We start from the raw sequence: 23,114 nt of genomic DNA on the forward strand, positions 1-23,114 counted from the left end.
CTGAATTCTTGAAATACCTTATTTATTTCTAAAAGATCAGACTCAGTACCATATATTCACTTTTTTTTCATAGGATCATACAATGGACAGGGTTGGAAAGGACCTTAAGATCATCAAGTTCCAATATCCCTACCATAGGCAGAGATACCTCACACTAAATCATGTCGCCCTAAGCTCTGTCCAACTTGGCCTTGAACACCGCCAGGGATGGAGCATTCACAGGTGACAAAAAATAATCTCTTTTCCATAAGCAGAAGCTCCCTACACTCTTTAAATTATTCTCTTCCTAAGAGAGTCTGTGGTATGGCAACGTGGCCAGGAGATTTGGGGCTTTGGTACTGAATGTGAAGAAAGATGGAATGAAAGCATAGCCAGATCACACAAATACTGACCCGTGGCCTTCTGGGCAAAAGCAGTGCTTTTGTTTCTCAGATTAGAAGCAGCAGCAACATACTCAAGTTCTTTCCTTGTCAAGACCTTTTCTTGGATGCAAATGTCTCCTCAGGTGTTTTAGGAGGAAAAACAAAAAGTTCCTGGGAGAAAGAAAAGTCTTACACAAATGCAACCATTGCATGACCTTTTTGTCTCCTTGGACAGGTAAGTATCAGAGAGAGAGAAGGGAAACCCAGAGATGGAGAGAGGAATAAAAAGGGAGCAGACTCATTCAAACACAGAGACTGGCCATGTATGCATTTGAAACTTTATGTCTGTATAGAAATGGTAAAGAAAATTCAGAAAGGCATCGAAGCAACACTGAGAACTGCAGGCAGTCTGCACAATGTATTCCAGCTCTGCTTGTGGTGCTAGTGTCTCTTCATCCCCCTCACTGGCCAGCCCAGCCACCTGCTCTCCAAAGAGTTCCTCATAGTGGTCAATGAGGAACTCAACAACCTGAGTCACCTGCACACAGCAAACCACTGGTTTCACCAAGGGGGCTGATGAGGGCTCAAACAGCCTTTCCCAGCTGACCCGGACTTCTGTGCAGGGAAGTGCAGCCGTGGGGCTGTTCAGCCTGGAGAAGAGAAGGCCGCGTGGAGACCTCATAGCAGCCTCCAAGTATCTGAAGGGGGCTTATAAGGATTCTGGGAAGGGACTCTTCATTAGGGACTGTAGTGATAGCACAAGGGGTAATGGGTTAAAACTTAAAGAGGGGACATTTAAATTGGGTATAAGGAAGAAATTCTTTCCTGTTAGGGTGGTGAGGCACTGGAATAGGTTGCCCAGGGAAGTTGTGAATGCTCCATCCCTGGTGGTGTTCAAGGCCAGGTTGCATGAAGCCTTGGGTGACATGGTTTAGTGTAAGGTGTCCCTGCCCATGGCAGGGGGGTTGGAATTAGATTATCTTAAGGTCCTTTCCAACCCTAACTATTCTATGATTCTGTGATTCTAAATAAATTCATTAGGCTTCAATACTATGTCCATATACCAACATATGACAAATAGCCTAAGTGAAAATATTCATCACTGGCTAAATCATGATTGAAGTTGTGATTTGAATTCTACTGTGATCTACAGATTATAGTGGATTAAATTTGTTTAGAGGAAACATTTCTGCCTAATATGAGAGCCTGAAAGAAGCAAGGCTGCCATAGCTTCATTCCCCTATGTCCAGCCTGTAACTAGGCTAACCATGTATATGTGTGTGGAGCATACACAGAAAACTCTACATAGACATACATGCACCTGTACATGCATCTGTGCATGCCAAATCACAGAAAAACACACAGAGCAATCACACAAACACAGGCAGTGCCAGCAGCCTTACCTTCCTCCCCTAGTTTCCAGTAGCCAGCTCCTCTGTGCTTGCACCATTAGACACTGTGGAGAACACATGCCAGGGTGACCTCTTCCGGGCACCATGATCCCCCAATAGCCAGCTCCTCCCATGTTCTATTTCTCAGAGAAACACACATTTTGTTTCACTCAATCTGGTACCTTCAGCCCACCAACCCCATCCAGCAGCTGGAAACCAGCCCCTCACTCACTCCTTGTACTGCACCACAAACGCTGGATCCCTGTGACCCCAGGTCCCGCTCCAGTTATTGCCACTTAAGTCCACTTCTTCTGGTCTTTTTAGCTCCTGTCATCACAGGCACACATTCTGATTCAGGTGGCTGGCCTCCAGGCCCCCATACATACACATGGCACACCAACATACACATGGCACACCAAGCAGGAATGACTTAGGAATGAGTTAGAAAAGAGTTAATGAAGAAGACTGGACAGACTGTGCTGATCAGGCACAGGACATAGCCAGACAAGCATACCAACCAGCAAACTGTTAGAGTATATTCAACCCTTTTTATCCTTCTTAACGTATCCCATACTCTTGGCAGCAACCACCATCAGCTCAAAATGTGTCCTGGACACGTGCTGGAATTGAGTCAGAGTATTTTAGACTTGTTTACTGGGGCTGAAGCTATCCTTTAACAGGCATGAGAGGGGCCCGAACAGGGTACTCACCTCTGAGTCCTTACTTTAGGTTCCTACCTGACATTCAAACCTCCTGTGCTCCTTTGTGCTTGTGGAGATGGGTCTTTAAAGGGCTGATGGACCCTGTAATGGTCTGGGAGAAGAAGGGGCAGAGTACTGTTTGGATTTCTCAAAAAAAAACATCACCACCATTTACTCTCTTTGCTCCTAAGTGTGCTGTTGAGCTTTTATCACATAACCTGACATAATTCTGCTATAATCACTGCAATTACCAGGTTTGTGAGTGTCATATATTCTAGTTTGTCATGAAGATGCCTAATGGTATACATCACTTAGAAAGACAATAGAGATTTATATCCAGAATATTTATCCTATGTGGTGGGATTAAGATATTTAAAATGTTTATATGTGAATTAAGTGTCAATGACATCTCCAGCCAATTGATCACTTGATTAGATTGATATAGTCAATGGGTCATTTGGGTCATTTTAGACATACCGTAAACTGAAGGGATTGTAAGAATCAGTTAAATGTAGTGAGCTCATTTCTGGTTTTGTGGTGGGATATCTTGTTTCAGGGGCAGCTTTAATGCTTATTAGAGGATGGGTATTCCAACACACAAAAAAATAAAGAGCATAGCTGTATGTTTGAGTGTCTTTTTATCTGTGAGTTTATGCACATGTGGAATGAGGTTTAAGAGAACAATATCACACATAAAACATAGTTATATTGTATACATACACACACTGCAGGTTTTATAGTAATCGGAGGGAAGAACTCCATTATCCTTCAAGCAATAGTTGCTCTTGCCTACCTGAAAGTTAAACCCAAAGACTTAAACATCTGAATCTAGATGTCAACAGGCTGAAGCTGAATATCGTGCTTGATCTGATGTAGCTGCTTAAGCTTCTTTTCAAGTAATTAATATATTTCATTCTTTGTAAAGTTGATTTTTGCCATCCTGAAACACATGTGATGAACTCTTTCATTTTCCTATACATACAGTGACACTAAACAATCTACTGAGTTAAGATTCAGATGGCTAAAATTAGGACATATTATTTCCATGTTTTTATACCTGATACATATAAAACAAGATATTAAAGGAATGCTGGGCTAGACAAGGCACATTAAGTCATAGTTTTACTTTTCACCTTTCCTTTGAAAGGAGAAACTTTCAATTTTTTTTCCTCCTATATTCAATACACAAACTTACTGTTGAATATGAGTTTATGAGGTTATTAACACGGATAAGCAGATAGTTATTTTAATATATTTTATGGAGAGTTTTTTGCATCCTTGTTTACTTTCAATGTATTTATCACACACCAAGTTCCACAACTGCAGAAGTGTGGATATTTCATAGGCTCTTTTCACTTTTTCTTTTTTTTTCTTTTCTTTTTTTTTTTTTTCCCCCCAGATCATCATTTCTTATTCTTTCCTGATTGTATTTTGGAAATTGAAAATATGGTCTTGCCTTTCACTTCAGGTTCACTCTTTTGATGAAAACTTGCCATTAATGCAAAAAAATATGCCTATAACTCTGCATGTGCTTAAGTAATTTATAAACCAGGAAAAAATAAAAAGCAGGAATCAGCTTACCCGCTTTGAATTTTTTCACTGCTACATGATAGCAATTGTGAAAAAAATTAAAAATTTTTCCAATTCTACTCTGAAGTGTGATTGTTTCATCTGGAATTTTACGCTGACAAAAATAGTCTTTTTTCTTTAAAGAAAGTATTTTTTCTTTAAAACCAGGATATCACATTCATATTAAATGATCACAATGAAATAATTTTTTGCAAAATACTTACAAATGTTAAATTGCTATGAAAAAAAAAATTGCAAGAATGAAAAAAAACTAAAGCTGTATATACAGTGTTGGCTTTAATCTACCCTGCAGTCTGTTGTCTCCTGAAACAAAGAGACTTAAGGGCAGATTGAATATGCACAGAATATGCTGCTACTGGAAAACTTATGTCTCTGCTAATAAAAGGAGTTAAACATCTTGATACTCTGGAAAAGACTGTGTATACATGTTTCATTTCTATTTTAACAAAACAAACTCAAGCACATTATTTTACTGGAATGACATCATTATAGCTGAAAACTCTTTCACTCACATATATAGAGACAGCAAAACATCACACACTGGGGTTGAATGCTCCATCTTATGCCCTGGGGGAAGATGGAAAGGATAACATACCTACCATATTTCCACATGTGCACTATTAAAAAACTAGTAGTATTTGGGTTAATAGTATTATAACACAAACTTATTTCAGCTGAGCAAGAAAGTGATTGTGACAGAGTAGGCTTTACAGATCAGTGAAAGATTTTAAAATATCACCCAAGAAGGAAAGATTTGCATTCATACTTGTGTGATGATAATGCAGAACCTTTTGCATCAACTAAACAAGAGTATGAAATAAGTGATTCTAGAACAAATACTGATGATTTGAGAGATGAGATTCTAGGGATAGCAACAAAATCTTACAGAGAAAAAAAAAATGTCTAGCAACCTGTCATGGTTTAAGCTCAGCCAGCAACCCAGAACCATGCAGCTGCTTGCTCACTTCCCCCCCTTCCTCCCCCCGCTCCCAGAGGGATGGGGAGGAGAACTGAAAGAATGTAACTCCCATGGGTTGAGATAAGAGCAGTCCAGTAACTAAGGTATAACACAAATCACTGCTGCTACCACCAGTAATAATAATGACAAGGAAATAACAAGGGAAGAGAATACAAAACCTTACTACCTTGCGTCCGATGCCCCGCTAGATCTGAGCAGTGATCTTGCAATCTTGCACTTCCAGGTAACTTCCCCCAGTTTATATAGTGGGCATGACGTGCTGTGGTATGGAATACCTCTTTGGTTAGTTTGGGTCAGGTGTCCTGTCTCTGCTTCCTCCCAGATTCCCCTCCTCCCTGGCAGAGCATGAGACTCAGAAGGTCCTTGGTCAGAGTAAACATTACTGAGCAGCAACTAAAAAAACATCGGTGTTATCAGCGTTGTTCCCAGGCTGAAAGTCAAAACCACAGCACTGCACCAGCTACTAAGAAGGAGAAAAATGACTGCTACTGCTGAATCCAGGACACAACCTAATACTGGGGATGTAGCCTCCAACAAACTTGGTGAACAGCAGCAAAAGTAAAAATAAAATAAAACCCAGGAAAACAAAGAAAAAAAAATGAAATCTGAGGGTACCAGTTGTCTTCAGGGCTCAAACTAAGCCAAAGACCTCATGAATTGCTTTCTTTTTCAGATCTTCCTTCACTCGTTGCAGTTTGTGAAAGGAATTGTAACAGGACAGCACGAGTTCATCTGGGATTCATATTAATTTGATGACAAAGTAAAAAATGAAAAGATTTTTCAAATGGATAGCAAGGATCAACCTAAATTATATATTCTATCAGTTTTATTAGTAATGTGGACATAAAATAATGGTTGTGTAATGGTCTTTATTATGGGTGACTCCTGGATTTTGTGTTCAAGATAGATTAGGATGAGGTTTTTCCTTGAAGGATGGGCAGTTCCATAACTCTTTTCTGGAAGTTTCATTAGGTACTACTGAATCAAGTTTTATGTCACTTTTCATATATAATAGAAAATACAGGTGAGGTTTTCAAAGGTAATATACAAGCTACTTGCTTCCAAATACTAGGACTGAAATATGAGAAAGAACCTCTGGCTGAAGCTCATTTTTCAATGGCACATAAAATTCCCCTATTTCAGTTTATTCGCACTTAATCCGTTATTTATATCTTTCAGCACAAATTAATTACAATAAATGGAAACCTTGTGATTTTTTTTCCATTAACCTCAGTAAGTCTTAGTCAACATATTGCACAAGCATATGCAATAAAACTGTGTTCTTAATTTTATTATACTATAAAGCACAATAACTAGCACATACCTCTCAGTTCAGTTTCTTTTTGTTTCCTTGTTTTCCCTTTGAAAAGCTTAATCTGACATTAAACAGACTTTTATAACTACAACTATAAAATTAAGTAAAAATTATTTTCAAGATACTTCAAGAAAACACACCAGTGATACTTAACTGTTAATATTGAATTTTTTACTTTACTGCTACAGGTCCAGTGAATAACATCTGTTGTTTTATGACCCTAAACTAACTCATCTAATGACATCATTACACAATTGTACCTCTTTTTGGAATGTTTTCAGTCAGATTCCAGTTGTTTCCAGCTCTTTGCTTTTTTCCTCCTATGCATCACTGATAAGCCACCAATATTACGTAAGAGCTGCCCAAGCCAAAAGAGTGTCAGAGCCAAATAAAAAAGGCCATGTCCTTATGCAAATACTGATTTATTTCACACATTCCAAAATGTCAAGAGCAACTTAGGTGACTATAGTGCAATCTGCAAGGGGTAAACATTTGTAGCCTTTATGAATCCACTTATTTTTTACTAATATTAATAGAAATCTTAAGGTCTTTGCAATGTTTTGATTATAAAATTGTATCATTATTTACTTTGAAAAGAACATTCACATGTAATTTGTTCTTATACCCTGTACAAAGCAAGGCCAATATGAAACTTAATTAGGATGCTTAGTGTCTTGTGCAGTCTAATACTCCAGACACAGCCTCGTTAAGTATTGAGTAGAGAAGAACTGCTACTTCCCTTGGCCAAATGGATAAATACCTGTTGGTCTAGCCCACTAACTAGTTGACTTGCATTTCCAGGAAGCATACTGACTGATGGTCAGCTTGTATACTGGACCCCTAGGCTGTATTTTTGCTTAGCTGTTACCCAGCCCATCATTCTCCAGACTGTTTATACACAAAGTTTTAAAAGCACACTCAGGACTTTGCTTTTTCCCTTTGTTGAACTTGAGCAGACTGCTGTGGGTCAGGCACTCCAGTTTGCTAAGATCCCTCTGAATGGCAGCCCTATCCTGCAGAATATAAGCAACACCTCCCTGTCTCAGTGTAGTGTTACCCACAAACTTGTTAAGGATGCAGTTCATCCTACTGATGAGCTTACTGTGATAACACTAAACAGTTTTTGCCCCATTAACTTCTGAGAATAATTCTGGTAAATAGTTTTGGGTTAGACTAAAATCTTTTCACACCAACAGTGTGTCAACACTGGCCATGCATTCAGCCTGAAGTCCCTCAGTTTCTTACAGAAGACCACATCTACTACCTCAATGAATTAAAAATAAATTAGATTTTATGCTCTTCCCTCATCCATGGAACCAAAGACCTGGGAAGCAGCAGAATAGACTTTGTCAGTAACAACTCAAGAAAACACATTGCCTCTTTTGGCAACAGACCACCTTTTTTTTTTTTTCTCTTCCCTTAGGTCACCTACTCCATCCAACAGTAGGTTAACAACTTTTCTTTCTTTTCTCTGGCATTGCACATAGAAAATTCTTCTTGCCTATCACATCCCTTATGAGTTTCAACTGCTTTCGTAATTCTATCTTTGCATTTCTAGATACGATAACTTACTCTTATAGTTTCCAACTCCCATTCACTTATGTGTTCAAGATTGGTCTTTATTTGGTTAGTTTGCCTCCTGAAATTGCTACCTGTTTTGTTGTACATCACCATCAACAGCTCTTGTTGACCTTAAAAATCAAATAGCTCTACTGAGCAACTTTGGCCTTCAAATTAGCTTTTTACAGGACTCTGCTTAACACGTCCCTGAACAATCTGGAATCTAATCTACTGAAGGTTAGGGTTTATTATGCTGCTTGTTTGATAACCATAGTTTGCAATTGGGGAACTTCTTCCAGTTGTTTAAACACGACATGTCTGCTTCTTTTTGATTGAGCTGTCTGTATCTGTATCCCCCCCTGATCCCAGCTCACAAGCTCTCAAGTCAACTCCATTTCATATAAGAGTACTTGCATGTGAGCGGCTCCTCTGGGTAGAGTACAGCTTGCTTTGTCTTCCATAAAGTGTTCATCCCCTCATTCCAGAATGGCAAGCATTTGTCCCACCATGTTGATGTAATTCTTACATCATAGCTTTGTAACTGAACGCAGATTTATGGTTACCAAAATCCACTCATTATTTCTCCACTCTGGCTTTTTCTTCCTCAGCCTTCAGCTGATCAAACATTCATCTCCTTTGATTCCTGTTTGCTGTTCATCTCCCAGCTTTTCTGTTTCCTGCTGAGAGCTGGTCTGTCATCTCAGGAACCTGTTCAGTTTACAGATAGTGCATGTTTAAATACAGCCACTTCACTGGGTCCTCAATGATCCCCCTTGTCTCAAGGGGAGTGAGGGGTCTCCCCCACTGTCCCCTGGGTGCTTCCCCATTATGTACAAGCCTTGGTCTTTACTCCCTTTCAAAATTAGCTTCTAAAGCCTATCCCTGAAGAAATCAGATTAAAACGTGCGTCTGTTCTTTCCAGCCTTAGCACAGAAGGAAACAGTGCTTCTGGTAAGCAAATTGAGTATACAAGATCTCTTCAGGATTTTTTTGTGCTTGTGAGCCTTTAATAGTAAAATGCATCAAACCGTTCTGATGTCATTCCCAGATTTTAAAACATGCAGGATTTCTGAACAGGGAAAGAAAATATATATAATTCTTACTGACTAGTTATCAGAAGTAGTCTATGAGTCTTGATCTACGTTTAAAAATCCCTCCTTAGAATTTTTAATGCTTTTTCCCCATATTTTCTTCCTTGCATCTTGCAAATGCACAAAAGTACCTTCTTCAGAGATTACAGTTCCAAAACTTAATTAATAACATCCAAGGGAATTTTAATTCCATCCTTGATTGAGGATCAACTAATTGCTATCCATCTCTCTAGAAGAGTAGAGTATGACACCTTTTCCTGCCAACTGTAATAAATAAGCAATCCTTTGTTCTAACTGTATGAACTATCCTTTAAATTTAGATACTTAAAAATTTACTTTTAGAGTGCAGTAAACCTAAGCTACCTAAACAGTTATTAAGTGAGGAAAGACACATTTGTAAGAACAATTAATACAGTCCCAAAATCTGAATACCCAGGGAGATTACACTCTTAACTTATGGTGCTTAAAGTTAGATGTAATGAAGCTACATCTCAATACTACACAATTAGAAAATTCCAAGCTTGTTTTTATAATTGTTTTTCTTGTTTTAAGAAAACAGTAAACAAGACAGCTAAAAGCATCCATACCTCATGAGGAAGAAGACATATATATAGTGTAAAGGAAAACTAACTTTATTACATGAAAAAAAGTATAGAAATACAAATTCTCACACAGCAAAAAATATCTATCTGGAGAAGTCTTCTATGTGGAACAAAGACTGCTTCTCTGTTGTGGAGTAATGGGGTGTTACAGCAGAAGTAAACTGCATTTTATTCTTTAAAACATCTCAAGGTGTCTTCAATAAGTCTAAATTAGTACTAAAGTGCTAATATTTACAGAAGAGTATAAAGAAATCAAAGTCTTGAAGAGAAGTGTAACACTGAATTGCGGATTTAATGCCAAGAAAAATATAAATTCACATATCATTCTCTATAAGGCTGGCTTGTTGACTTATTAATAAATGTCACATATAAAGTTATTGCAGAATGCCTGGGTGAATGGGAAACTTTTCAGCTTTGTGAGTTAAAAAAAAAATTCAGAGAAGGAGACATAGTACACGTCTCAGCTGCTTGCAAGAAATAGGCCACATCTTTCACAGCAAATTTGATCTTCATTGTTTTCATATAGGACATCACAAGGCTTCTGCTGAAAAACATTTTGATCATTTAGTTTTCTAGATTGTCCAGGACTTTTTCTCAGCTAGTCAGCACTTATCAAATAAGAAAATAATAAGAGTTAAAATTATGCAATTTTCTGAGCCTTGGAGCACATTCAAAATGAAATTATTCTCACAAGAACACCATTGCTTGGTTTATTTCAGCACCATTTTTGCAATTAAGTCCAGAATCAGGGTCTACCTTTAAATCATGTAGGAAGACAACAATTAAAAAAAAAAAAAAAGACTTTTGATCATATGCTGTTCTACAGGGAAATACCTGAAATAATGACTTTATTTGCTGTATTTACATTATTGTTAAAGTGGTCCAGACAACAGGTATTTTTTCAAGGTAAAAGTAAAAATGAAGATTTAACTCAAACCTTTTGCTTTTCCTTAGTCGTAGAATGCAACTTTAACCTTCTTGGAATTTCATGAAGGCTAGAAGTACTATAATCCCACAACATTCCAGGGGGTAGATCTGTGTGACAGCCAAAATGCTTGACTGATCCGTGGCACAGAAGCTGCTTACAGCAAGATTTCTTTTTTCTTACCCCACTTCTATCTAGTAGTGCCTCTATTTCTGAAATTCATAACAAAAAGATCAATGGAAATGGCATATCCATGCAAGACATCCGAGTGCCAGAAGTGGAAAGGTTTTTTGTCATGGTGATTTTTTGATTTTTCTAACCACCTTTAGTATATATATACACATATATATACATATATATATAAATATATATACATATATATACATGTGTATATATATATACACACATATACTTCTGTTTAGTGCCAGGGTATGTGGAAGGAAAGAGGATCTCCTTTGCAGTTATCTGATCAAGGACTTTGTCAAATGGGATGAAAAGGTGGAAACCAAACACAGAGAAGCACAAACCTGACCAGCAAACAAGATATGGTAAAGTAACCCTGGATAGTTATACCGATTGATAAAAGTGGAGTGTAAGAACTTTTGGTACTGTAAGATCACCTGTATGAAGACCTTTGTCAGAATGGGATGACAATGAGAAAGGTAAATACAGTAAGAACAACATACAGAGAGCGACAGAGACCTCTGTCTAATCTAACTCTGCACCCTGAGTGTTCCTTGATGCAAAGAGTCAGACTCGGGGTGTGTGACAGTCATAAGACTCTGTGTTTGTCTAAACTCAAAACACACAAGGAACTGACAGGTCGTTACCACCTGAGCTAAACGGCCGGAGGCAGAGCTCCGTCGTGCTCCAGTAAGGCAGGGGATGGTTTCCTCTGTGCCTGCCCTGAGGCCGCAAAGATCAACTGCCCCAAAACAGCTGCACAGAGACTGCGATGTCCGACGTCTGTCAGGGCACAGCGCTACCTGGGCCTGGGGCTCACCATACCCCCTGCCGATGAGTCGCACCTCTGGGAGGAGCCAAGAGACCCCGGCCCTATAAAAACGCAAAACCGTCCTGCCATGTGGTGTGTACCTCTCTGCTCTGTATCATCGGTAAGCTCACTGACCACAAGGTCTCCAAGGGCCACAACTGAAAGGACTACAACTGAATTTTCACTGACCAAGATGTTGCTGGATCCATGGGGTGGTGAGACTATTTTGCTTTTCTTTCTTTTTTCCTTTCTCCTTTTTTTCTTCTGCTCCATATCTTTTACAGGAACTTGGGAAGACTTTTGTTCCTCCTGACACAGTTCTGGGCATGTTTACAATAAAACTAGTCATTGCTTCATTTTTTTAACCTCTGGAGTGTCTGTGGTTTCTCCATGAACTGTGCAGGGCATTGTAAAAGATTACTTCTCCCAGCATCCTACAAGCAGAATGGGATGGGGTTTGAGTGCACATGGTCTGTGGTGTCAGTTACTGGAGCCAGTGGGATCTCAGCAGAAACTACTGGAGCCAGTGGGGTCTTTAACCTCCAGCCACTGGGGAGGGAACAATGTGTGTTCCCAAAACCAGCTACTGGGGGTACTGAGTGAAGAGAGTGAGGGGCTCATCCCTGGCAGCTGGAGCAGGATTGTGGGTCACAGCCAGTGTGCCTGATACCACCTGATGGGGGTGAATGTCTGTACCTTCCAGAAATTGGATGTGCCTGGAGTGTGCATGTGCATCCGTTGGTGAATGAAAATCTGCATCACCTGTAAGTAGGGTCCTCAGGTCTTGGGTAGGGTATCATGAAGGTGGAGCATCTGTGCTTGTATGTGGGGGGACCCACAAGTGTGGGGTGCCCATAGGATGAATTTGTCTGTTCCCCATCTTTATGTACCTGGGATACATACATAGCAAACAGGAAAGCAGTGGCTGCTTTCCTCAGCCTGGGCAGAGACCCTGGGTTCCCAAGCACAGAACTGGGCTCTAGGTACTGGGCTGGAGTTGCTGGAGGACATCCCTTAAGGCTACATGTCAAAATCATGATTAAATGTGGAGCGGAGGCTCTGCAGGACATGACTGTAAACATGGGCTGCAGCTTTAAAATCCAGAAACCTGATGCAGACTTGTAGTAGAGATCTCCAGTTTCCCTGCAGTACTCTTACTATAAATTTCACCCTTAATAATGCTTTTTTCAGACATACTATCTAAAGCTGAAATTGCGTATTATAAGACATATCAAGAGTTTTCAAGGATCTCTAAGTAGTGATTACCCCTACGCTACTTCTTTATATGCAGTAATGATCTTTTCCAAAGAAATGTTGCCTTCATGGCTAAAGTGCTACAGCTGTCTTATTCATTGTAATGAACTACTTTAAATCAAGAGACTCATTTATATGAATAAAGTGTGTTTCAAGTGGATCAGTAATTTGTAGGTTTTCATTCTGTAATTAATTATTTCTTTCCTCTTGTACATAATTTGTGTCCCTTGAGAACCCTTGTTTTCTCCTGGTAGATAATACTCCTGAGAATATGAGATCCCTTGAGATACAGTAATGATAACTGTTTTCACAAAATCAATTTGAAGAAATACTAGAGAACAATGTGACAGAACAAGAAAGAATGGCAATATTTACTGTAACTGAAGGCAAAAACTGACATTTCAGTGATGACTATGTTTGACAGCTTCTGTGATATTGTTACAACTACTACATAAATGCTTAAGCAAGTTTTTAAAAGTCAGAAAATATTTTTAATGTAAGCACAAGGGTATAACAGGAACAAGTTCATTTTGCCCTTCTGTTCCTAATTCCTGTTGCTAATGTTGCGTGCTCCTGTTTATCAAAGGGTGGAATCCAATTTCTTTCAGTATCTTGACTGAGAAGTTGCTGTCCATGTAACCACCCAAAACGGCACCTGAAAAAGTGCATTCACTCATATTCTTTGGTAGCCTAGGGAACAGAATTATAGAAGCATAAAATAGGGTTGGATAGGACCTTAAGATCATCAAGTTCCAACCCCCCTGCCATCAGCAGGGACACCTCGCACTAAACCATATCACCCAAGGCCTCATCCAACCTGGCCTTGAACACTGCCAGGGATGGAGCATTCACAACCTCCTTGGGCAACCTATTCCAGTGCCTCACCACCCCAACAGGAAAGAATTTCCTCCTTATATCCAGTCTAAACTTCCCCTCTTTAAGGTTTAACCCATTACCCCTTGTCCTATCACTACAGTCCCTAATGAAGAGTCCATCCCCAGCATCCCTATATGCCACCTTCAGATACTGGAAGGCTGCTATGAGGTCTCCATGCAGCCTTCTCTTTTCCAGGCTGAACAGCCCCAACTTTCTCAGCTGATCTTCATATGGGAGGTTCTCCAGTCCCCTGATCATCCTCATGGCCCTCCTCTGGACTTGTTCCGACAGATCCATGTCCTTTTTATGTTGAGGACACCAGAACTGTACACAATACTCCAAGTGAGGTCTCACGAGAGCAGAATAAAGGGGCAGGATCACCTCCTTCGACCTGCTGGTCACACTCCTTTTGATGCAGCCCATGATACAGCTGGCTTTCTGGGCTGCAAGCGCACACTGCCGGCTCATGTTTATTTTCTCATCGACCAGCACCCCCAAGTCCTTCTCCGCAGGGCTGCTCTGAATCTCTTCTCTGCCCAGCCTGTAGCTGTGTCTGGGATTGCTCCGACCCAGGTGTAGGACCTTGCACTTGGCATGGTTAAACTTCATGAGGTTGGCATCAGCCCACCTCACAAGCGTGTCAAGGTCCCTCTGGATGGCATTCCTTCCCTCCAGCGTATCAACCGAACTACACAGCATGGTGTCATAGGCAAACTTGCTGAGGGCGCACTCAATCCCACTGTCCATGTCAGCGATGAAGATGTTAAACAAGACCGGTCCCAACACCGATCCCTGAGGGACACCACTCGTTACTGGTCTCCAGCTGGACATTGAGCCATTGACCACAACTCTTTGTGTGCGACCATCCAGCCAGTTCTTTATCCAACGAGCGTCTATCCATCAAATTGATGTCTCTCCAATTTAGAGACAAGAATGTCGTGTTGGACAGTGTCGAAAGCTTTACACAAGTCCAGGTAAATGACATCAACTGCTTTACCGCTGTCCATCAGTTCTGTAGCCCCATCATAAAAGGCCACCAAACTGGTCAGGCAGGATTTCCCCTTGGTAAAGCCATGCTGGCTGTCACCAAGCACCTTGTTTTTCACGTGCCTTAGCATGCCTTCCAGGAGAATCTGCTCCAAGATTTTGCCAGGCACAGAGGTGAGACTGAGTGGTCTGTAATTCCCTGGGTCATCCATTTCCCCCTTCTTGAAAATGGGGGTTATATTTCCCTTTTTCTGGTTGTCAGGAGCTTCACCTGACTGCCATGATTTTTCAAATATGATGGCCAGTGGCTTAGCAACTTCATTTGCCAGCTCCTTCAGGATCCGCAGATGGATTTCATCAGGACCCACGGACTTGTGCACTTTCAGATTTTTAAGATGGTCTCAAACCAATTCCTCTCCTACAGTGGGCCCAAGGTCTTCATAGGATCAGGACTTGTTCCTTATTGGGATCAGAGGGGGAATGGAAGCAAGAGATTAAAATGGAGCATTTCCAATACCTTTTAGTTTATAAATAATATTGAAATATGAAACTATTTGACCAAAATGTTTTGCGTAATGGTTACACTTCTAGAATCTAATAAAAATCTTTTTGATGGAACATCATAAAAGTAATAATTGGGGGGAAAAAAGCAACAAGAATAAACATTACATTAGTTGTTGAAGACAACTGAAGCTTATTTTCTTCCTTGCTAATGAACAGATGTTTCACTCCCTAGAAAGACTAACTCAGTTGTCAATGATTTGTATGCCTACGGGAAACCTCGGGAAAGTGACCAGGGCAGACCAGGCCTGAAGAGTGGGCTACCTTTTACATCCTAGCCGGAATTACTCTGATTTACTGCTCAGGTAAGTTGGCAGGGCAAACTGGAGAAATCTCATATTCTTAGGTGCTATGTGCCATGTGAATAAAAGACTTTAGTCCCTAGATTTCCAAAAGCATCATAGAAATGGACGAAAAGCTTGACTTTAATTTCACGTATATAGCTATGTAAGCTTAACATAATTGGTTGGCAACAGTGGACTCTTTCTCTTTTTTTTTTTTTATTTCAGGAAGGAATGAAATAGCTTCTAGGTAATGTAATATATATACTTCTTATATTTCTGTCTTTACATGCACACACAAAAAAAACAGATATGGCTGACTCAATTTTTATAGATCTTATGGGAAATAGCTATTCTGCCAGCAAATCATATACATGCCATTAAAAGCATCCTAGTAAAGTTTGTCTGCAATTATTTTTAATGTTATTGGAATAAAATTAACTTTGTTCATGTTTATAAACTGCCTACAATGATCTTTGTCATGAAAATAGTCTGACACCTTTAGCAACTGGGATAAACTTAATGACTAGCTCAGTCAGTATATTATCAAAGGTGTAATGACTTTTCTGAGAAATTCCACAGCAATAATATATATTTTGCATTCTTTTCAGCGCATAAGTTGCCCTTTGTGTTGCCTTTAGCTGCTAAAAATCTTTAGGGAGCTGTTCATGAAATGTCTAGCTTTAAAGAGTAGTGTGAAAAGTGTTAAGATGGAGAACAGATACTGCATAGCTAAATTGTTATTCTATTGCCGTATTAGATGAGATTTAGTTTTCTGTAATTTATAAAATTGTTCTGAAGTTAATAACACAGGGTAAAGAAAGAAACAAGGAGAAGTTTTAATAATTGTGACACAAATACTAAAAGGTGTTAGCAACAGCATGCAAACATAAGAAATGTCATAAAAAGAGAATATGATATAGACTAAAATTTATAAAGGGGCATGCTTCCTTCTGTGGATGAAATTCACAAGCTCAATTTTGCCACTAGCATTTGAATTAAGATTGTTGTAATTTTCCTTACCTCATTTTAATTATAAAATTTGTCAAAGTGCTTTTCTGTGTCTCAGAAAATATACACAGATAACAAAGGCTTTTGAACTTTGAACTGCATTACCCATAGCATCAGCAGAATGGTAAAAAAAAAAAAAAATCAGTTATGATTTACAGTCAGAATGTAACTCCAATTACTTTCTTACTTTGTTCTCATTCTCCGTCACATAGTACACATAAGCTTTTATATGCATAGAAACGGTCACAAAATGATTAAAATAAAAGCTTAAAATATAAGTTAAGATGCTGTGTTTCTCTTTTGCATGTTTATTATGAAAAAAAAAATCTTTAATTAAAAGCTTAGATTGACATTTTTCTCTTTCCTGAAACACTCTTCATTCAGGAAATAGGGTTGAGTAATTAAACAGTAACAGTTTTTTTAATTTACTGTTAAATCTGTATGCCCTTGACTGCACAGAACACAAGCACTTTTTGAAGATAGAATTAGTAATTTACTCCTGAGCTTTTGCATTATGTTCTATTAATTAAGCAAGACTCTGAAATTGTGTCTGATGTGACAATGATAAATATAATAATAGGTGAATAATAAGACTTTTAATCTCCTCCCTCCATCTACTGGCAATACTCCTAATGCAGCCTAGGATAGCTGTAGCTTTCTTTACAGCAAGGGCACATTGCTGGCTCATGCTCAACTTGGTGTCCACTAGGAGCCCCAGGTCCTTTTCTGCAAAGCCACTTTCTGGCAGATCAGCCCCCAGTATATACTGGTGCCTGGCATTATTCTTCTCCAGGTGCAGCACTTTGTGCTTCTCCTTCATGAAATTCACGGAATTCCTTTCAGTCCTTTTCTCCAGACTGTCAGGGTTGCTCTGGACAGCAGCACCATCCTCTGGCTTATCAGTCACTCCTCCAGGGTTGGTGTCATCTACAAATTTGCTGAGGGTACACTTTGCTCTAACATCCAGATCATTAATGAAGATGCTAAGTGGGATTAAACCTCGTACTGACCCTTGGGTTACACTGCTAGCCTCTAACTAGACATGTGGTCACATTCATTCAGGCAGTTTTCAATCCACTTCAGTGTCCAGCCTGTATGTGAAGTCTGGATAGACAATACTGACTCTTCTCTTTCTTCACCTACCATGCCAGTCATTTCATTGTAAGAGTTAATCAACTTTGTCAAGCATGGATTCCCCTTAGCGAATCCATGCTGACTATTCCTGATGAGTTTCTTTGTCCTTTATAATAAAGCTGGTAACAATATAATGAAACACTGATAGCATACAAATATTATACAGATATTTTGTATGGTATTCTATATTTTGATCAGTCTGCCTGTGTACCCATTTATCTGCATATCTAAGATCATACTCTTACCTATAACTACATTATACAGGGTTCTTGACCTCTCTCAATTAGGCCAACTTTGAATATTTTCAGCAACTGCTGATGTAATCCATTTCTCAAAAGAATAGCAAACATATTTTCAAGATTTAATTTTATTTCCGCATGTCTCTTTATTATGTAAGTAGATTGTTGGTTTCCTGTTTTCAAAATAATTTTACTATAAGTCAAGATTTTACATTAAGATGTAAAGATTGTGGGCAGCTCAGAAATAGTAACATGTCACCCTGTGTGGAATAGAAGTTCCGTCCACTTGATACATCTGTGTTTTGAGCAATTCCAAACAATATTTATTCCTTTATGCTGTTGTGCTACAGATTAATGCTGAAATAACTTTTACTTTGCAAAGTTTTTTGTTTACCTAGAGCTTCTCGCTTTCTGCAGTTTTTACACAGATACCCACAGGTAAGATAGAACTGCTTCTGTTATTCGGCATTTGCAAACTTATCTTCAAATTTCTAGGTTTATTTTTTTCTTCAAATTCTTCTTATTAGTCTGATTGATAACCCAGTTCACAGGGAAATCACCTAGCTTTACCTTTACTTATTTTAACTAGAAACACTGTCTCATCTGCTTTTGTTCTGCAGCCTGGCAAAACTGATTTGCTATTTGCTTTTTATTTCAAAACCTTTAGAGGACTTATTCCTTATTTTAATCTGGTTTTTAGAGTAGCCTGGTTTTGGCAAGGTGAGCACATGCTCTCCAAAATTTCCTGTTTGACTCAATTTCCACAGATTCTGCTAAAAATTATACCCCTTCCAAATTCTTGACATTTTAAAGCTATGGTTTTCAGATTTTGTATCCTTACTATCATGTTCAAACTTCATCAGCACAGATTTGTAAATGGATTGTCATTCTTCACTTTGCTTTTAAGTTTTTAATCAAGTATGGTTTATAAATATTAATATTTTAAAAAACTGCTCTTTTGCTTATTGTTCTTTTTAGCACTTCTGCTTGCTATTACATGAAGACAAAAAGTATCCTGGAAACTGCAGTGACATTTTCAGAAGCCTTTGTGCATTGTTTTATCTCTTTATTTCCACTCACTACCCTTTCTTCTCTATTCATGTGTTTCTGGGTATCTTCTTCAGCTTCTTTCTGCCCTCCTAATGGCATGTGACATTTATGTGATAATTTTTGATAATCTGAACTACAAAGGCTGCCACTGAACTAAAAAGACAAGTAGCGAACAATGTTTATATAGCATTTCTGTAAGACAAATGGCAAACAGTGCCTAGGTAGTACCTGTGTGTGAGAAACACCAGGTCCTACTTCAGGGATTAGCCATATTAACATCAATTTAGTAATTAAAATTCTTGCACAGGAAAAGAAGTCCTGAGCCTTTCTCAGCCCCATAGAACATTAGGATACTCCATCAAAATGCACAAACATATACATATATGATGCTGTGGTTCTCCTTTGCAAAAGCTTTTCCTTTCCACCTGGGTCAGACATAACATCTGTGCCCGGAAAAAAAATAAGCTTCATCTAGCAGACCCCATTCAGTGCACTCCACAGCTGTCATTCTCCAAATGAGAGGTACCATTTTTCATTAAATTTTCCTCCTTTTATTCTTTATCCTACAAATGAAAGTATGGAAACAAATGAAAATCCACTTATTGAGGGATGTATGTCTTGAAGGATTTTAGGTCTGATGGATAGTTCTAAAATTACAAGAATTTGAACATTTTCTTAATATGAGGAACACATGGGAACCCTAGAAACTGTCATCATTACAAGCTCTATGAAACATTTCTAAAGGGGTTAGACACAATACAAAATTAAGAACTTGAAATGCTTTTATTGGTTTGGGTTGGAAGGCACCTTTAAAAATCATCTAGTTCCAACCTCCCTCCTATGGGCAGGGGTGTCATTCACTAGATAAGGTTGCTCAAAGCCCCCATCCAATCTGACTTTGATGTAGGACTTATTTGATTCTTTGAAATGAAGATATTTTGGTTTTATTTTAATTATTTTATTTGATTCCTTTTTTACTTCATGAGTGCTTGTTCAATTCTCTGCTTCACAGAGAGATAGTATAAATTGTATTATTTGTAACCTGGTGTTATCAGGTCATTATTTGCTCTTAATTAACTGAAAATTCTGATGAAATATTTGCTAGAAGATAATTAAAATATGGGTGAAGGTCTTGATATTGTTGTAGATTCTAACACATGACAAAAATGCAAATAGGTAGTGAAAAGTAAAAAAAACAAAACGAAAACAAACCACAAAAATGCTGAGAGCTTTAAATTAGATTTCCAGAAGCGCTTTATCTAAAAATGATAAGATTGCTTCACCTTGTTACAGTCAAAACTGCATTTCACAGCATCTACTTGACCTTTGAAATTGAAATTATCTTAGATTATAACTCATTCATTTGTTTTGTTCAGGATATTGGCAAACTTAATAAATGAGATAGCCTGATAATTACTGCTGGAGCTGGGATTTATATTTGACTTCTTAACCATTGATCGTTACTTCAAAGAATGATTCATGGTCTCTGCCTCCAGAATACAGTTTCTCAAGGGAAAGTTCCAGGCTGGGACAGAGTTTACAGAACTGTAGAAAGAAACTTAGAGTGTTTTCTAAGCAAGAGGAACTTAGCTTTTTAGGCCTTCAGTCTTCAGGGTCTTGACACTATCAAACCTGATCACATATTCCTGTTAGGGTTAATACTTTTAATAGAAGGGCTCTTTTTGTTTGTTTGTTTTTGTTTGGTTGTTTTTTTTTTTATCAATTGATAGCTGAGACATTCTGCTTGCAAACTGGAATTGGTAACAAAATCCTTTAATGACAGTCAAGTAGACTATGCAAATATATAAGATCACATATTAACACACAGCAGTGCTATTTAGTATGAAAGGAAACAAATGCTTTCTATGTTATACTGCTTAAATAAATTAAGTAAACACGATTTTCTGGCAATAGCTTTCATTATGTTTGTTTACCTACATTTTTTTCTTTTGGGATTTTGTTTTTAAAGTGCTGGTTTTTTTTTTGGGTGAGGTTTTTTGTTTGTTTTTTTGAGGAGGTTTGTTTTGGTTTTGGTGGGGTTTTTCTGGTTGATTGTTTTTTTGGTTTTTTTTTTTTTTGTGGTTTTTTTTGTTGGATTTTTTTTTTTCATCATGACAACTGCCATCACCCAGAGCTGAAATAATGATACTGAACTTCCCTGGAATAATGAATAGTTTGTGAAAAGATGTGGTTTAGGGGTTTGGGGGGGGGGGGGGCTAAAAATTGTGCAGGTGAAATATGATGTTGCTTGCAATACTGTAAATTGTAGTAAATTGCATGATGCACGAAAACCTGAAATGGTCTGTTCACACTTAGTTACAGGCCTTTCTGTTATATTTAGTCTAGTAAATTTGTGCTGAAACACAATGTTCCTGACATTGCTGAACTGATTCAGTTGGAAGATTGTTTAATTGCAAATTCCATCAAGCAGGAGACAACCATTTTTAATGCTACTTGTCTTTCGAGGAGATAAAAATTTTATTTTTATATATAGCCTTATCAAGGTCTCAAATCATTACCAATAGTTTGCATTTATTACTCATAAAAGTAAAGGTGAAATGGCAGCTGGTCTGCAAGTAACCATTTCCAAATAATTGTTTCTATTCTTATGTCCTGTAAAAATATGCAATGACTAAAGGAAATGGGACATTTGGGTAGATTTCATAAATGATAATCCTCGCAGGTGAAAGAAATACCAGGTAAAAAATATAGAGGTAGTAGCATAAGAGCATATATTGTTTTAATTAACCCACAGTGTTGTGGGAGAACCAGGTAGCATGTATCCCATCTGTTTTTTATAATAAATTTAATTTATTGACACTTCTGTTTCCTTTCAGGTCAGTGGATCACCTGAAAATGTCATTTTTATGATCAGAAATATTACACATTTATCAATGCAAGTACAGCAATAAGTATCAATGCACTGATCTATCAATCTATTTTCTATTTATCTATCTATCTATCTATCTTCTATATTCACTGCTGGTGGTCTGATGAAGCTGGAGAAGGAAGAAAATCTTTTTATCATGAAATTTTTATTAAGATGATAAATCCGGTGATGCTGGTTTGCAGTTTTCCTTTAAAAACATCTCAGAGACACTGAAAGTGGTGACGTTCTCAATAACTTCAATGGTGCTTTAATGGAGTTTTCAGTTTTAAGCTTTCATCTTTTATTTTCCCATTACAAAAAGACCTTTTGCAATGCTGTAATAATTCTGACATTTTACCTGTTTTAAACTTGTCTTTTACCTATTTTAAACCTGACCACACAAAACCAATCCACAGACTGAACCTATGGGTGATTAAAAGTGTAGTCTTGACTGGAGTTCTGGAAGATAAATCTTTGAAATTTCTTGAATTGTTTTCAATTTGCTTTTATATTAATAAAATATTTCTGTATTTTCATATTAATTCTAGCACATCATTTTCTAAATATTTTGCTGGCTCTGGAGTTTGCAGAGTAACATAGTATTTTCAGAAAGAAAATTAGTATCATGGTCTTTTTTTTAATTTTGAAATTGAAAATGGACTTGCTTCCACAGTTATGGTTTTTCTTTCATTTCTGGCAAAACAACCTGAAAAATACCATCCTAAAATTTAAAGCCTATCGGTACATCAGGCTATTGAGATATGCCCTATGACAAGGCAGGACTTTCATTACACGTGAAGATCAGAGTTGAATCAGTTCTGCCTTATGCATGACTAATTTGCAGCTACGTGAGGTTTTTTGCTTACTATACTGACCCTCCTAACTTTTCCTAGTGCAAAAAGGTTGGTGGAATTGGGTTAGGATCTTTGAGGATCCCTTGAGGTACTTCCCTTCTAGTCTCAAGCTTAAAGTTAAATGGAGAACGTCTGCTAAAACTTTGTGTTAAAGGCTGCAGCTACCATTTAATCCTGAGCTAACAGTAAAAAGTTCTGTAGCAAGGTGAAAGATCCTCAGACAGAAATAAGGAGGAAGAAAATCTAGATATTAGTAGATCACAGAATGATGCAATCTTTGGTCCCATAAATATCTTACAGATGCAAGAAAATGTAATTTTTGTTCTCCTTGAAATATTGTGTTTAGTTCTGATACCTCTGTTTAGGCAAGATACTTCAAACCTGGAAAATACTGAAATTACACTTCTGATGAGTTGAGAAATTAAACTAGTTTATATTCAAAAACTAAAGCAACTTGACCTAGCAAATTAAATGCTGTGCATAACCAT

The 23,114-nt window shown here is 38.1% G+C and overlaps 1 protein-coding gene across 1 annotated transcript in view; it reads right to left on the reverse strand.

The window, feature by feature from the left end:
- Window positions 1-660: 660 nt before the first annotated feature.
- LOC133213451 (T-cell activation Rho GTPase-activating protein-like) overlaps window positions 661-23,114 on the reverse strand; it is a 651,891-nt gene continuing 629,437 nt past the window's right edge. The window contains exon 3 of the mRNA XM_061355660.1: window positions 661-900. Coding sequence (XP_061211644.1) covers window positions 661-900 — 240 coding nt within the window. The remainder of the gene's footprint in view (window positions 901-23,114) is intronic.

This window comes from Neopsephotus bourkii, unplaced genomic scaffold, assembly GCF_033783945.1.
Source record: "Neopsephotus bourkii isolate Nb327-2 ecotype Australia unplaced genomic scaffold, CSIRO-AGI_Nbou_v1 NB_821, whole genome shotgun sequence".
Taxonomy (NCBI): domain Eukaryota; kingdom Metazoa; phylum Chordata; class Aves; order Psittaciformes; family Psittacidae; genus Neopsephotus; species Neopsephotus bourkii.